The sequence below is a fragment of the Sturnus vulgaris genome, chromosome 1, assembly GCF_052056855.1.
Source record: "Sturnus vulgaris isolate bStuVul1 chromosome 1, bStuVul1.hap1, whole genome shotgun sequence".
NCBI lineage: Eukaryota > Metazoa > Chordata > Aves > Passeriformes > Sturnidae > Sturnus > Sturnus vulgaris.
In genome coordinates, this window is record NC_142243.1 from 85,958,077 (window position 1) to 85,972,522 (window position 14,446).

Here is a 14,446-nt window from a genome sequence, read left to right on the forward strand (position 1 = left end):
ATACTATTAGAGTCCAGTTTTGAGGAACCTTGTTTTCTTCAGACATCATTGCTTTTCTCTTTAGACAGGGTAGTGTCTATCATAAGACCAAGGACCATTTGCATTTCAATGTACTCTGAGTATTCAGCTGGAATTTTTCCTGCTTGATATATCCAGAGAACTTCTTCTTTGGTGTGGTTTATTTTTTTCACCAGTCTGACATACAGACCAAGTTACTGTTCTTGATCTGTCGCTAATTTATCATTCTTGATCATCTGATCTCCCATTATGAAATAATTTATTTGACTTTTTTTAGCATTTGTGGATTTGGAACGATCACTCCATTTTGGATTGAAAACATGGTAATAATAAAAAAAAAGACTGATGGTTTTGCACACTATTATTTTGCTCATGCAGTAATTCATGGCATAATTTATGACATAGTAAAGCAAAATGAAAATGGTGACTTAGTTATGCCTTTCACAAACACCCAAATATTTGATAAATGTTGTGAAGTAGTGCTTTATTTCTCTGATGCAATTACTCCTGAGTAAACATGTGAATGTTTATATATTCCCATGTACAAAGAAGCTTTCTCTTTTGTGTCCTCAGTTGAACACGAATATGTTAAAATGACCTCCATTTATTTTGCATTGTTTATTTGTGTTTTAAACTTGTCTTTGCAGCTAGTGGATGTTTTCCTTTAAGAACGGATCAGTTTTCAGGTTTAAAATATGGTCAGTTTTAGAGCAAAAAAATATTTAATAGAGCTCTGCACTGTCTATTTTTGCTACTTAAGACAGAGTCTTAAGAAGCTTCTAGAACTGCATGTTGTACTTTCACTTGGAATTCCTGTCAGACCCTGCCTGTAGTAGGGCATGGGATTTCCTTTGAAAATTTATGTCTTTAGCACTGAGTTCTGTGAAAATTATGAAGAAAACTAGTGAGAAAATAATTTGGCTTTTTGAATGGTAGTTTTTCTCCTTCCTGCCTGTGAACATAAGATACAGCAAAATATTTCTATAATCCACATGTGCTGGTCAGTCTGGTGCTTTTCTATATTGTTTAGAATTAGGGAGCCTCCATAATACTGCCTCAGGAAAACTGAGCTTCCTGAGGCCTTGGACAGCCTGGTTAGCACCAAAGTTGGACCTGAAAGTTGAATTCCACATTGTCATTACAAGATATGCTCTTGCTTTTATTTTCTTGTGTTGTAAACCAGCGAGTAAATCTATTGTTATTGTTGGCACATATAGTCATGCTACTTTTCTGTCTTTACAGTGTGGCACCATGGACCAGGGTTTGTATGTAAATCTGACTGAGAGAAATCTTCAAGATGCACAAAAATTCTTCTTAATGCATGAGGTTGTTCAACCAGTTATTCCAATTCCTTACTTCATGGAAGACAACAGCCGATTTTCCCATGTGGTTGTGGATGTTGTGCAGGGCAAGGACATGCTTTTCCATATCATCTATCTTGCCACAGGTATGAATCTTCATTGCTGTGATAACTGTAAAATGTTATGAGGTCTTTGAGTTTTAGTGTTCATTCTGTTAATTACTTATGAAATATGCATACAGCACCTTGAATATCAGCTTTTCTTCTTTGACACAATCACCTGTCTATCTTCTACATTTTCAGAGTAGATTAATTTAGCCATTACAATATCTTTTATGTTATTTTGTAAACTCCATTTTTTGGTGTCTGTTTCCTATTCTCCTTTGAAGCTGTGAAGCTTGTGTGTTCTTGAGGTAAACAAACACTGGAAATTTTACAAATGGGCCTTTCCAATTTTCACTGTCTTTTGTTCTTTTTACTTGGTTAAGGGTACAAATTTAAGGGCCCAAGATAAGATTGTTTAGGACCCTCTGAAAAAGAAATAACTTTGTAAATAGCAAATACAGCTACTGTTATTTCTATTTCTAAATTTAGAATATTCATAGAACAGAATATTTCTGAATTTTCTATCACATCTATTTTCTTAACTTTCCTTTTCATCTTAATTTTAAGACATTCATTATGCAGTTTTATACCCTGTCTTAGTATTTGCCTATTTAAATGTAAGCATAGCAGTGAAACAAAAACAACTCTCCACCTTATATTGCTTTGGATACAGCTATTGCCTTCTTGGTTCAAAATTTCAAGCTTCTTAAAAATAGCGAGGATGTTGGAAAACTGTTTTTGCAAAACAAGGATGTCCCCAGCTGAGACTGAAATACTAGATTGGACTACTATGTTTAAAGCCTCGTGGTATAAAACTTAGGATAGTTTTTTAATACTTGGGCCTATGCACATTAGTTGGGAATAGCTCATCAAACCAAAGGTTTGCTAATGTTCAGTTTGTCTCATTGTGCTCCTTGAAAGTTGGGCAGTAACAGAAAAGCTTTTGATAAGTTAAAACTATGCTTGGATCTGACCAGCTCTAGTCAAAACTGCCTGCTGGTTGATAAATCCATGCATTTGAAGTGAAATCATGTCAATACTAGGTGGTGTTTGTATTGTAGAGGCCTCCTGAAATTTGTATTTCAGGCCAAACATGAATTACAGAAACATGCACTGATTTGGTTTTATATGAAGAAACTATCACTGCATTGTGGGATATTTACATTTACAGTCTTGGAAGCACCAAGAACAATGACTTTTGTCATAATTCTGATTGTTTTCAGATTTCAGTTTCCCTTTGTGTTACCATTTACATTCGAGTCAGCAAGTGAGGATCTAAAATTTTACACTTCATGGTTCATTAATAAATTGTGTTTGGGAGTGATTCTAGGTTCTTTTTGTGCTGCTAAAAAATTATATTGCTCCTATACTCCTTGTGATGTATGCTTGCCTTTCACTTTCATTCTTCTCTGTGCATCTGGTTTTGATCATTCATGGAAGCAGGGTACTTAGCTGGATCTTTAGTCTAAATTCAGCACATGCTATCCTGTCACTGGAGAGTGTTATGTTGTATAAGTGTGAGGAAGCATATGATAAAAAAACCCCATTCTATTCTTGACGTCCTCTTGGTGTTGTCAATTCTATTTCACATGTATTTCACTGAATCACAGTGGATTTTGTTAACATTCCTTCTACCCCAATTGAGTGTAAGTATTAAGACTTACTTTCTAAGAAATATTAGTACCCACTTATGGTAGAATTTGAACTTACCACACATGTTTATGTACAAATACCACAGGTACAGTGCATAAGTGTAATTTAAAAATCTCAAGATGTACCAAATTACACAGTGTAATTTATTTACATATTAAGATTGTAGGAGAAAGGTGGTACTTTGCCTTCTTTGAGGTGCAGACCATAATTTTAATTTCATTATATTTTTAATTGTGCAGCATCTTATTTCTCCTAAGCCCTGCCTTTGCTTATGTCGAAACTGTGGAGTAGTTAGCATTTAGTTTTCATCATAAACTGAATATAGTAAAAGATTACTTAGAAAAATGCCACTACTTCTGTAAATAACAGAAACTAAAAGGCAATGGCCTTAACTTTGAAAATAAATTATAATTTTGGGAACAATCCAAGTTTAAGGCTTTTGAACTTCCCCAGTCCAGCTTTACCCCCACATAAAATGACCTCTATCCCAAGCTCCTAACACCATAGAGCATGTCTATGTTTGGGAGAGATAAAAGACTGGACTGACAATTCCTATCAGTCTGACAAATGCTGTCTTTATATCTTACCTGATTAAATTTATTTGCATTATTAAAAGTGGTGGTAAATTAAATTTGGAATTTAAGGCGAGATTTAGATTGAATACTTGGAAAAAATTCTTCATCGAAACAGTATTCAGGCATTAGAACAGGCTGCTCAGGGAAGTGGTGGACTCACCATCCCTGGATTTATCTGAAAGACATGTAGATGTGGGGCTTAGGGACATTGTTTAGTGGTGGATTCATCAGTACAATCTGACTTAGTGATCTTAAAGGTCTTTTCCAACAGTTCTATGATTCCATAGAATGGGAAGCAACTGGAGAGCAAGTCTAGTGGGCATTCAATTCCTGGGAAAGTCAAGGAGCACACCTCCTTGGAGAACACTCCTCTGGGCACATGACGGAGAAAAAGGTGATTTGGAACATTCAGTATGGATTACTCAAGGGTTAAGCTCATCTGAAAATCTGATTACTTTCTGTGGTAAAACGTCTGGATTTGTGGATGAGGAGAAAGTAGTACCTCAACTTTAGCAAGACTTTCGTCACTGTCTCTCACAGTTATCTCCTATCCAAATTAGGATATAGGATCTATATGGGTGGGCAGCTGGAGCTATAAAACCTGCTAGGATATCAGGCTCAGGGGGTGGTTTTTATGTGATGTATAGAAGTAATAAGGAGCCAAGTACTGTTCTATTCGACATTTTTTAATCAATGACCTGGAGGAGAACAAGGAGCACACTCTGTTTTGTGCAGGTGACACCTCACTAGGGTACCAGTAGTTACACTGAAGGGTGTGCCATCCTAAGGATTTAGGCATGCTGAAGGGATGCCATCTCTGCAAAGACAGCCAATAGCATCTTGGGCTGTATTATCAGGAACTCAGCCAGGAGATCAAGGGAAGAGGTTGTTCCCCAGTTTTGGCCTCCCCCAGTATAAGAAGGGCATGGATAAAATGGAGCAAATTCAGTGGAGTGCCACCTTCTGTTGGAAGCCTTAGGAAGGGAAGCTGAGGGAGCTGGCCTTGTTCATCCTTGAGGAGAAAAGGCTTTGTGGGGAGCAGGATGCTGGTAGCATCCTATTAATACCTACAGGGAGTTTATATGGAGAACAATGACTTGCTCTTCACACTAGTGCATGGTGGGCAGACAAGAGACAACATGCTGAGAATTTCAGGCTGGATATAAAGAAAAGCTTTCTCACTGCCAGGACAGTCAAGCAACAGGTTGTGCAGTCTCCATTCTTAGGGGTTATTGAGATCAGACAGCAACACAGTCTGTTATAGCTACCTGTCTTTTGAACAGAAGGTTGGACTTGAGACCTTCTGATCTCCTTTCCAACCTAAATTATCCTGTGCTTATAATATGCCAGTATCATGTCAAATTGGTTGGGCTGAATTGCATTTTTATTCAACACTGTGATAATAGATGTCATTGTACTTTCTGGTGCCTAAAGGAAAGTACATTCAACTCTGATGTAAGTTCTGTCAGTAAGCACCTTGCACTTAGCAGAGTAAAGCAGGATCGACCCAAACCATGCTGAGAGATGTACACCATAACTTGTGTAGGTATAATTCATTCCAATGTTCTGCAAAAATTGTCTTTTAAAATGCACAAGGCTTTGGAAAAGTAGGCATACAGACTGGATTTAATAAAAATTAATGTTCTGCTGTCTTTGTTATTCAAAGCAAAAATCCCAATTTTTGAAACAGATGGCCAATGGTTAAGAGAAAGTTCTTTCCCTCAGCTACTCACCCTGTTGTTAGAATACAAATATTAAAGGGGAGAATAATCCTGGGAGTATAAAAGTAGAATCTAATTTCATTAAATCTTAAATAGATGTAGTATTACTTTAGGAGAGACTGGGAGTAAGCAAACAATTGCATTTATCTGCTGAGTCAACAGTCTTCATTTCCTAAACCTTTGCCAAGTCATCATTCTGCTAGGAGATTCTGGTGAGCTAGGGCTTAACAGCTACTGCTTATATAAAAAATATACTTTGGTTCTTTGGAGAAACATCTTAATCTTTCACTGTACTGACTTCTAAAACAGAATGAAGGGATATATCAATTCCTGCACATTTTTTGCTGCTGGCTTTAGGCAAGAAGAAATCCCTGGAACAAGTTAATAATTTTCCATGATTTAAAAAGGAAGATCAAGGAAAGCATGCACAGATGTTCTGAACTAAAAATCATCTATAACAATACATGAAATGTAGAGCAAGCTATAGAAACACTAAATATTCTTAAAACTCTTTAGGTTTGAATGGCTTCTTTATTTGCAAAAAAAAATCAAATCAATGTCATAGTTTGTTTCCCTTTCTTTTGTCCATTCTCCCTTCTCTTCATATTTCTTTGATCCATTTTACTTATTTCCTACACTATAAGTGCCTAGGTGTCCCATAGTTAAAAATGTTGCTGATATGTTTTCCCAAAATAGGATGCTGCAGCAAGAGCAGATAGCCATTATTCAGAGGATTGTTTCAAAATGTATTTATTTACTCAAACAAATAAGACAATTCTTAGATATAGTGTCTAGTTTGAGGGCATTATGAACATATAATAAACTTGGGAGTTCAGAAAAGTTAATAACTTGCACTATCTTGTGAAAAACATTAAAGGCCATCCTTAAAAACTGCTTGGTGTAAAAACTCCTGTGTTTTTTTCTGTTCTTCAATCCCACTGGACAGAGAATGTCCTCTCTGTATCCTGAGTAGAAATGGTATATGCCCAGTGGTAGATCTTAGTTACTGGGATTTATAGTACAGCATTGATTAAATCGGGGTATGGCTGACCTAGAAAGAAGGTATGAAACCTGAAGAAAGATTTATTGTTGGCTACCTTGCATGTCTCTAAAAAGTGGATTGTTCACTGAAGTGAATCACAATTTTTGTGCCATAAATCCAGGTTTTATCTGAGGCTTAAAGGTCACTGGAGGATGTTACAACAGGTTTCCAAGAAGTTCTAAAAATTGCAGATAGCAATGGAGAGAATAATAATAAAAATAATTCTGATGAAACACATACAGCAATAATAATGAACAAGTAGAGAGGTTTCATGGAGAAATTTCAAAATATATTTTTGGAAAACGCAGATGGAATTTTCATACATTTGCCTTTGGAAGGGTTAAAACAGGTAGCAAATCTCCACAAATGTAACATTTTTTTCTCATGAAGCCCTGAAACTGTAGATTATACAGAAACTAGTCCCAACCTAATAAAGGGATTTGGGAGTTTGCTTGAAACTCAGTTTGGGAATGCCATCATAACAGTTTGTATTTCTTCCATTCATCATGCTAGATAGGAGTAAACTGATGCAAAGCACTCCCTAATTTGATTCCTCTGTGATTTTTATTACAGTTCTATCTTGTATATTTTGATTTCTAATCAGTACACTACATTTTTTCTAGGAAACAACCCAAAGTCTTAGAAAGAAAAAAAGTTGTGTGTATTGTTGCTTAAAAGTCTCTGACGAAATATTGTCATTTTCCTGGCAGACTACAGTTTCTGATCAAAGTGTGCAGCTTTCACAGTTTAATGTGCATGGAGTCAGAATATATGAAGATCTGTGCAACTGCCAAACTGAAAGCTATAAGCAAAAATATGTGCTTACATATGTTTCATACGTGGTGAAGAGAGCAACAAATCTTGAGTTGGCTGCATTTTTTCCATTTTGGTGCTGTTCCCGACTGCATTATCTTAAGTGCATTAAGGTTCTTGGAAGTAATCGGTAGATAATTTCTGTAGAAAGGAGATGCAGACTTTTAATCTAAGTTTAAAACCACTTTCTTTGTCTAGAAATTACAATATAAATGCAATAATAATAAGGACCAAAGTAGCTGTAATTCGAGTCAGAAGTCAAAATGTGAAAGTAATAAGTAGTCTATTTGTCTATTTGTATGTATTAATTCTTTCTAGCTCAAAAACAGAAACAATGGAATCAGAGTACAAATGGATAATGGGGCATATACACTGTGGCACGCAGCTGTCACTTTTAAAAACCATTTCTCTTTTGTTGTTACAGAAAGCACAGTTGTTTTGTTTTTTATGCCTTTGCTTGACGAAGGTATAGTGTGCTTTTAGAGAGTTGTAAAGCACCCTCGCAGTGGCTTTAGAATTATTTCCCTGTAACTTGTTACGTTCTGACCTTAAGTAATGCCATTTTAAGAAGCTTGAAGCAAGGATACTCATCAGTTACTTTGATTGGGAAAGCTGGTGCATGTTGGAAGTCACCAGTCCTGACAGCAACGTGATGATCTTGAACATTTGTTTCAAAAAGTCAAACAGTAAGCCATAAAATTAATAAGCTTACTCTCTTCTGCTTTTGCAGTGACACCTATCTGTGATAAAGGAAAACCCTAGCTGAATTCATACTTTGTTTATATTGTTAATCTTTTCAGGAAACATTTCGCTGCAGAGTTCAAAAAAAGTTGCATGTTTTTTTCTTGAAGAGTCTAATGTTCACCCTGGGATTTATGCTATCTTTTCTAAGAAGGCTTACTACATATTTCTGCTATCATATTTATGTGATTTTCCATTTAAAATATCCCTAAAGGCAAAGAATGATAATGCAAACCTTTGTTGTTTTTCTATGTAATTTAAACAAAGAAATGTTGATTTTCCCCTGCCTTGTGTATTGTGTCATGTGTACTGGACAAAGTGGTTTTAAAATGGTCCTAAATGAGAGCAGCTACATCTAAAATCAGGGCTCAGGGTTATAAATGATAGTATGAGGCTCCAGAGGATCAACCCCAGCATTTAAAATGTCCAGCACTACTGATTTCCCTTGGCTTTATCACTGTATATAGAGATAAATTATTCTGCCAGATCCACTTGGTGAGCTTTCTTAATAAATAGATGGCTCTAACTAGAGCTGGTTAAATTATTCATTGACAGCAATTTATATGTGAGAATTGTAGCCTTTTGTTTGGTTCGCAAATTACCCAGCACTTATTTGTAGTCATTTTTTGTTATTATAATCAACCCATAAATAGGTCATGGTTTTGATTAGTTTGTTGCTGCTATTTGCTCATGGAGTTTGTTCATATTTTAGTCATCATGTTCATGAATTGCCTGCTGCAAGTAAATAGTGTTCTGTTTTCTCGAGGGACAAATTTAAGTAGGAGAAGCCCTTTTTTCTGTTCACAAATTATCATCATGTCTTTATAATTGCCCAGCTCTGTCAGATAAAGACTATAAATACATGTCCGAAGAACATACGGTGTGTGCACTTCTGTGCTGCCACTGGAAATCAAAATTGCTGCAAGAAGAAGCTACTGGCTGAAAAACAGCTGGCTCTGCTTGCATGGGAGTGAGATTAATGCATGGGCCAGGGAGGGAAACAGATTGTAAAGAGCTAGAGACAAAGTCTCAACCTTCCATTAAAAAAAAGAACAGCTTCTCTTTATCATAGTGATGCTGAGCTTTCAAATCCTGTTTGACTATTTTATAAACTTAGAATGGCCAAGTAGCCTTTCCTTCTTCCTATTTTTTTGTTGGAACTGGAAGAGAAACTAGAAATTTCTCGTCCTGGAAGAGAAACTAAACTTGATAATCCCTATGTTCATTTATTATTATATAATTCTAATGCACAACATGTGAAACTGTGAGCAAGAGAGGTATCTTACATGGTGCTCAGTGTTGTCCTGCTGTCTTCAAAGCTAAGGTCTATTATGATCTACACCTACCTTCAAAACTCTAATTTTACTGTGCAGTGCCAGTCAACAGACTTGGTCTTAATTTTGGAAACAATGTTGGAATTAGCCTTATTTTGGGGTGAAATTTGATCTTTGTACCAACTGTGTGAGTACACAGTATTCAGGACTCTTCCTGAGAGATGTGGGGAAGAAGCTTTCCCTTTGAAGGGACTTGACTTTGTCACGTTGCTGAAGCTTCTTTAGAATATTATGCATTTACTTTTAAAGAAACCCTTTCTTTTAAGGTGAACATGCGTAGGAATGACTCAATAAACCCATGCCAACCAAAGATGAAAAGTGGAATAGTTAAATCATGGGGAGAAAGAAAAGTTTGAACCTTGCATGAAACTTTGACCCTAAAATTCCCAAAGTTGGATCACAAGTATTTTTCTATATGTACAAGATTTAGTGTGACCTGTCAGGAAAGCAGTCATTAAATGAGATATTCTACTGAACTTCTGTTTTCTTGATGTTTATGAGCTTCTTCATTCCGCATCATTTTTTTCCTGGTAAACCTCAATAAATCCAGTGGTTTATAACTAAGCATTTACAAGCACTAATAATCATTGGGATCCATTTGCCCTTGCTCTTGCCTAGCTCTAGTCATAGGACATGACAATCTTAACAAGCTAAAGAATTTCTCAATAAAGATATGCCTTATTTACTTTATTTTGTGTCTTGTAAGTCATCAAAATGTGAAGGTGCTTTATTATATTATTTTGTGGTATTTGTGTGAAGAGTTCTGTAACCTGCAGGTTATATTAGAAAAGATGGATTAGGTTCCATGCATTTTACTGTAATCAAGTCACTGGGTAAGAATCATAATATTTGGAGCTAAGAGGTACTTGTTTAGTGATTCATTCTTCTAGTTTTAGTGGTTTTTATTTTTTTTTCTTATCCCATAAACCTTGGAAATTTGGTTCTATGGCTACACATTTTTAGGAGGAAGAGCAATGACTGCAACCAGAATAGTGGTTACTCACTTGCCTAGGAAATACACAAAGATTTTCAGCTAACAAACTGTGAGACTTTCTGGTTATTGCCAGATATCCTGGCTCCTAGACCATTATATGAAGAATATAGTGTAATATGATTGTATGTATTGTATATTGTCGCTATGTACTATGGCTATGGCTACTTTAATGTAGTAGGGAGAGTAATGAGATGAACAGCTTCTGGTGAGAGGTTCTGAGATTCTTTTCTCTAATTCCAACTTTGGTTCTGTTTCTTGTCCATTTAACTTCTTATTTACTATTATCAGGGAAAAAAATCAACATCATTCTTTCCTTCTGTATTTCTCAGCAAAAGCTGTGTTTTACACTGAAAGTGCGGGTTCATAGGGATATATGTACTGGATTTGACTCATCTAGGGGCCTGTGCATCTGCGGCACAGGGCCATGTGCTATACAAGCTACAAAGGAGTTTGAGTAGAGAATAGTTACTGAAACTTTCTCTTCAGTCAAGTTGGTGGTGCCTCTGGATCCATACAGTAGCCAGTTGTCTTTCTGACACTTCCAATGAAAATATCCACATATGACTCGGTTAAGAAATCAGGCAAGGTATGTTGTGGGTTATTATCTGACAAACTATTTTCTCCACTTGTGCATCTAAATGCTTCTTTGATCTGGGCACAGAAAACTTTATTCAGTGGGAAAGCACTATCATATTCATAGCATGTCTTGGGTCATACAAGGTATTTATTGTTTTGGTGGTACAAAGTAAGACAATAAAAAATAACAGGAGCAGTATGTACTCCCTGTCCAGTCAGATCCAATCAGAGTTTATATATCTCAATTTTGGAGGACTGGAAGGGATCCAGGACCTCTATTGCATAGTAATTTTTTCTTTGTGCACAGTGTGGCATTCTTCACTGCTCCTCTCTGTCAGATATCAAGCCTTAAGTCCCACTAACCACTTTATCTTGCAATTAATATCTATGTGTATTACCTACTCTACCACTTTAGTTAGAGGTTACACAACTCTTCAGAGGTGCTCATCTCCATTATCTGAGAAGCCTAGTCCTAGATATTGATTAAACAATTTTAGATCTCTTCAAAACTGGAATGCTTTCTCTTCATGAGGAGTTTATGGGAAATTAATATAGACTTAGTTTGTTTCATAGTCAATTGCAGAACCAGTCGCCAGTAACAACCGTATAGTTTTATTTCTCTTACTAGAATCCAGGATATTGAAATTGCATGTCTCTTGACAAATGTAACATTTCCCATTTAGAGCCATAAGAATTCTTGTGTCTTCTTTGCCTCAGGGCTTCAGGTTTTGTGTGTGTATGCGTAATTTTTAGTGCAGTAAGAGCTGGATATTGCAAAAAAAGAAAAAACAACAACAACAAAAAAACTCACTATCTAGCGAGTGCAACCTTAAGTCCAGCCCTAAGCAGCCCTGCCATAATCGTTTCTTCTGATAGTGTTGATTTGAAAAGAGAATTAATATACAACAGACCAAAACATTTGAGACTTCTGAAGACATCTGATGGGAATCTTGGTACTGATAGAGGTCAGTGTGCATATTGGCAGGATCCGTTTGATACAAATGTAGTAATAAATGTACGATCAACACTGATAAATATGTACAATTTGTTTTGTCTGTAGGTTTGGTGCCCCAAAATGTTCTTGGTATTCAATGTCGAATTTGACATTGTTGAAATCCATGCCTTTTCTAAGCTGGAAGAATGTGTCTTTTTATATGCCAAGTTGTTTTAGTGTGATGCAGGACAAAAAATATGTTTTATTGGCCTTCTTTGGGGATGCTGATATAATTTTTCAGTATCCTTGTGTTTATTTTTACTACTGATTACTTTTGTAGGCAGAACTTGGGTAATTTAAATAAGAATTTAAAATGAGACTATTGTTTAGTAAAATCAAGAAATGTTTGCCCGATATTGTTACAAATCATGCTTTGATCTACATCGCCTACTTGACATTGCCTGACACCTCCCCAAGGAAAAAAAGAAAAAGAGTGTGATGTACTAGAGCCAAGCTTGAAATTCTTGTCCATCATCTCTTTGCCAAGTCCTGAGAAAGAGCTTTCACTTCCCCAACTTATTCAAGCTTCATCTAAAGATTTTATGCTGTAGTTTTAACCATATCCTCTCTGCTTAAATAGCATTCTTAAACCAATAGCAGTAACAAAAGTATTGTTATTCACATTTTGATATAACTTCCTGAAGGGGTTAGAAATGGTGAAACCCTGTATAGGGACACGATCAAGTAGCTATGCATTGAGAAAACTGGATACATTTCTCAGGGATTATTCTCTGCAATAAACACACCAACACAAGAGAGAAGGGTCAGTCTGCTGACATTATCTGGATGGCAGCAACATTTGTGGGGGTATGGAGAGCTGAGGTTTACTTCCTCATAATGTTCAGAGTTCAAAGCCATTTCTTGCACCTCCTTGTTGAATGGTTGATCCAGGAGAGAAGGAGCTGCTGTGGATGGGGAGGAGCCCTCCCAAATCCACTCACTGGCACTGTTTTAATGTGCATGCAGAGCACACAGTTCATGTGGTCATGCAGCTATCAAACCAGGTAGGTGGAGAATTCAACTAGAGAGATTTCACCTTGTTCTATGCTCCAAGGAGTATTAAAATATTTTTCCATTGTCTTTTTAATTAAGGAGTCACTTCCCAAAAAATCCCTAAGGACATGAAAGACACCTATTCCTTGAAGGGCATGAAAAAAACATTCTTGATTTTTCTGGGTATAACTGAGACTTTTCTGTCTTTGGTCCAACTGTCTCCTAAATAGGGAGAATAAAGTAACTACTTGTCACTGGTTTTGAATCAAGTCAGTGGCTAAGCAAAAAGCATAACAAAAGAAGTCTCAGTAGGGAAATGTACCTGTTAAAGTATTTGTGATTAGATATTTTTATAGTTAAATGAAGCAGTTTTACAAAAGTGGAGTTTCAAGTTTTAATTTTTTTTTCACTTTAGGTGGTATTACTGTTCAGAATACTGTTCTTTCATAGTTTCACATGTGAAATCTAGAGAAAAAAAAGTTGGCAATTGAATCCAAATTTCACAAGTCTCCAAACTGTTCAATTTAAAAATAATCTTTATTATATATTACGCTTTATTTATTCGTTAATAAATCTTTTAAAATTGAAAAATAATTAGATGAAATTGCAAATAAAATATAGATAAAAGATACCCCTTCATAAAGTCTTTAAAAAGATATTAGTTTATCTCGGTAAGTAAAAGGAATGTATCATAGAATGAGATATTAATAAATGTTTTCTTATCAACTATAGTCTGTTAAGAAACTCTATAGCATTCACTTATAGATATTCTATAGACACATTACTTCTAAGTGGAGTGCATGAACTGTTATGGGTAGATCAATCTTCAACTTAGACAAAATGTTATTAATTTCTATCTCAGCTCTAAGACACATCTTTGGCAAGCTGAAAAATCTCTATAAGATTGGAAATAGAAGTAGTAGATAAAGGTGGACTAGTGAGCATGATTCATTATATATATATATATATATATATATATATATATATATATAGGTTGTTGAAATTACTTCTTTTTGTTCAGGCAAAAAAACCCATCTGGTTTAGATTAGGAAAGGTAAAACCTTGCCACTAGGGTACGTGAGACTCAGTATAATAATCTGAGATACTTTAATTTTCTTTGTGAAAGAAACAAACATAATTAATGTGGTGGCTGAGACGTAATTGAGCGTGTACTTGTTATTTAGTATAGGTTTTTGCTTGATCTTTTCCAGAAGATTGAGGAGTTTGAAGCTCCAGTTTGAGGAGTTAGAAGCTTCAAATTTATAGAAATAGTCTCCTGAAAAAGGCACACTGCTTGGTTTAGCTGTCAGTTGCTTTGCACCTTAGTCTCAAGTAGATCTGAATTTCCATTTAGAGCTTGAATTCTCTGTTTGAAAGATTTTTGAATGAGTCTGACTGGAGCTGGATTTAAATTCCAGTTTGAGGTGTGAAATGGCTGCCGAGGAATGGTGCACAAACTGCTCTTTTTTCCTAAAGTTTTTTCATTCATCGGAAATCCTACTGGTGGAAATGTTATTTGTACCAATTTATAATCTGTTTTACTTTACAGAGCAGTGGGTATTTTCTGTGTTAAAGGCAGGTATTTAA

The 14,446-nt window shown here is 35.8% G+C and overlaps 1 protein-coding gene across 3 annotated transcripts in view; it reads left to right on the forward strand.

Annotated features, from left to right (window-relative positions):
* The window catches only part of SEMA5A (semaphorin 5A), a 411,339-nt gene that overhangs the window by 291,910 nt on the left and 104,983 nt on the right, over positions 1-14,446 (forward strand). For all 3 annotated transcript variants that reach the window (XM_088171122.1, XM_088171116.1, XM_088171133.1), the window contains exon 11: positions 1,261-1,465. In XM_088171122.1, the coding sequence (XP_088027248.1) occupies positions 1,261-1,465 (205 nt within the window). The remainder of the gene's footprint in view (positions 1-1,260; positions 1,466-14,446) is intronic.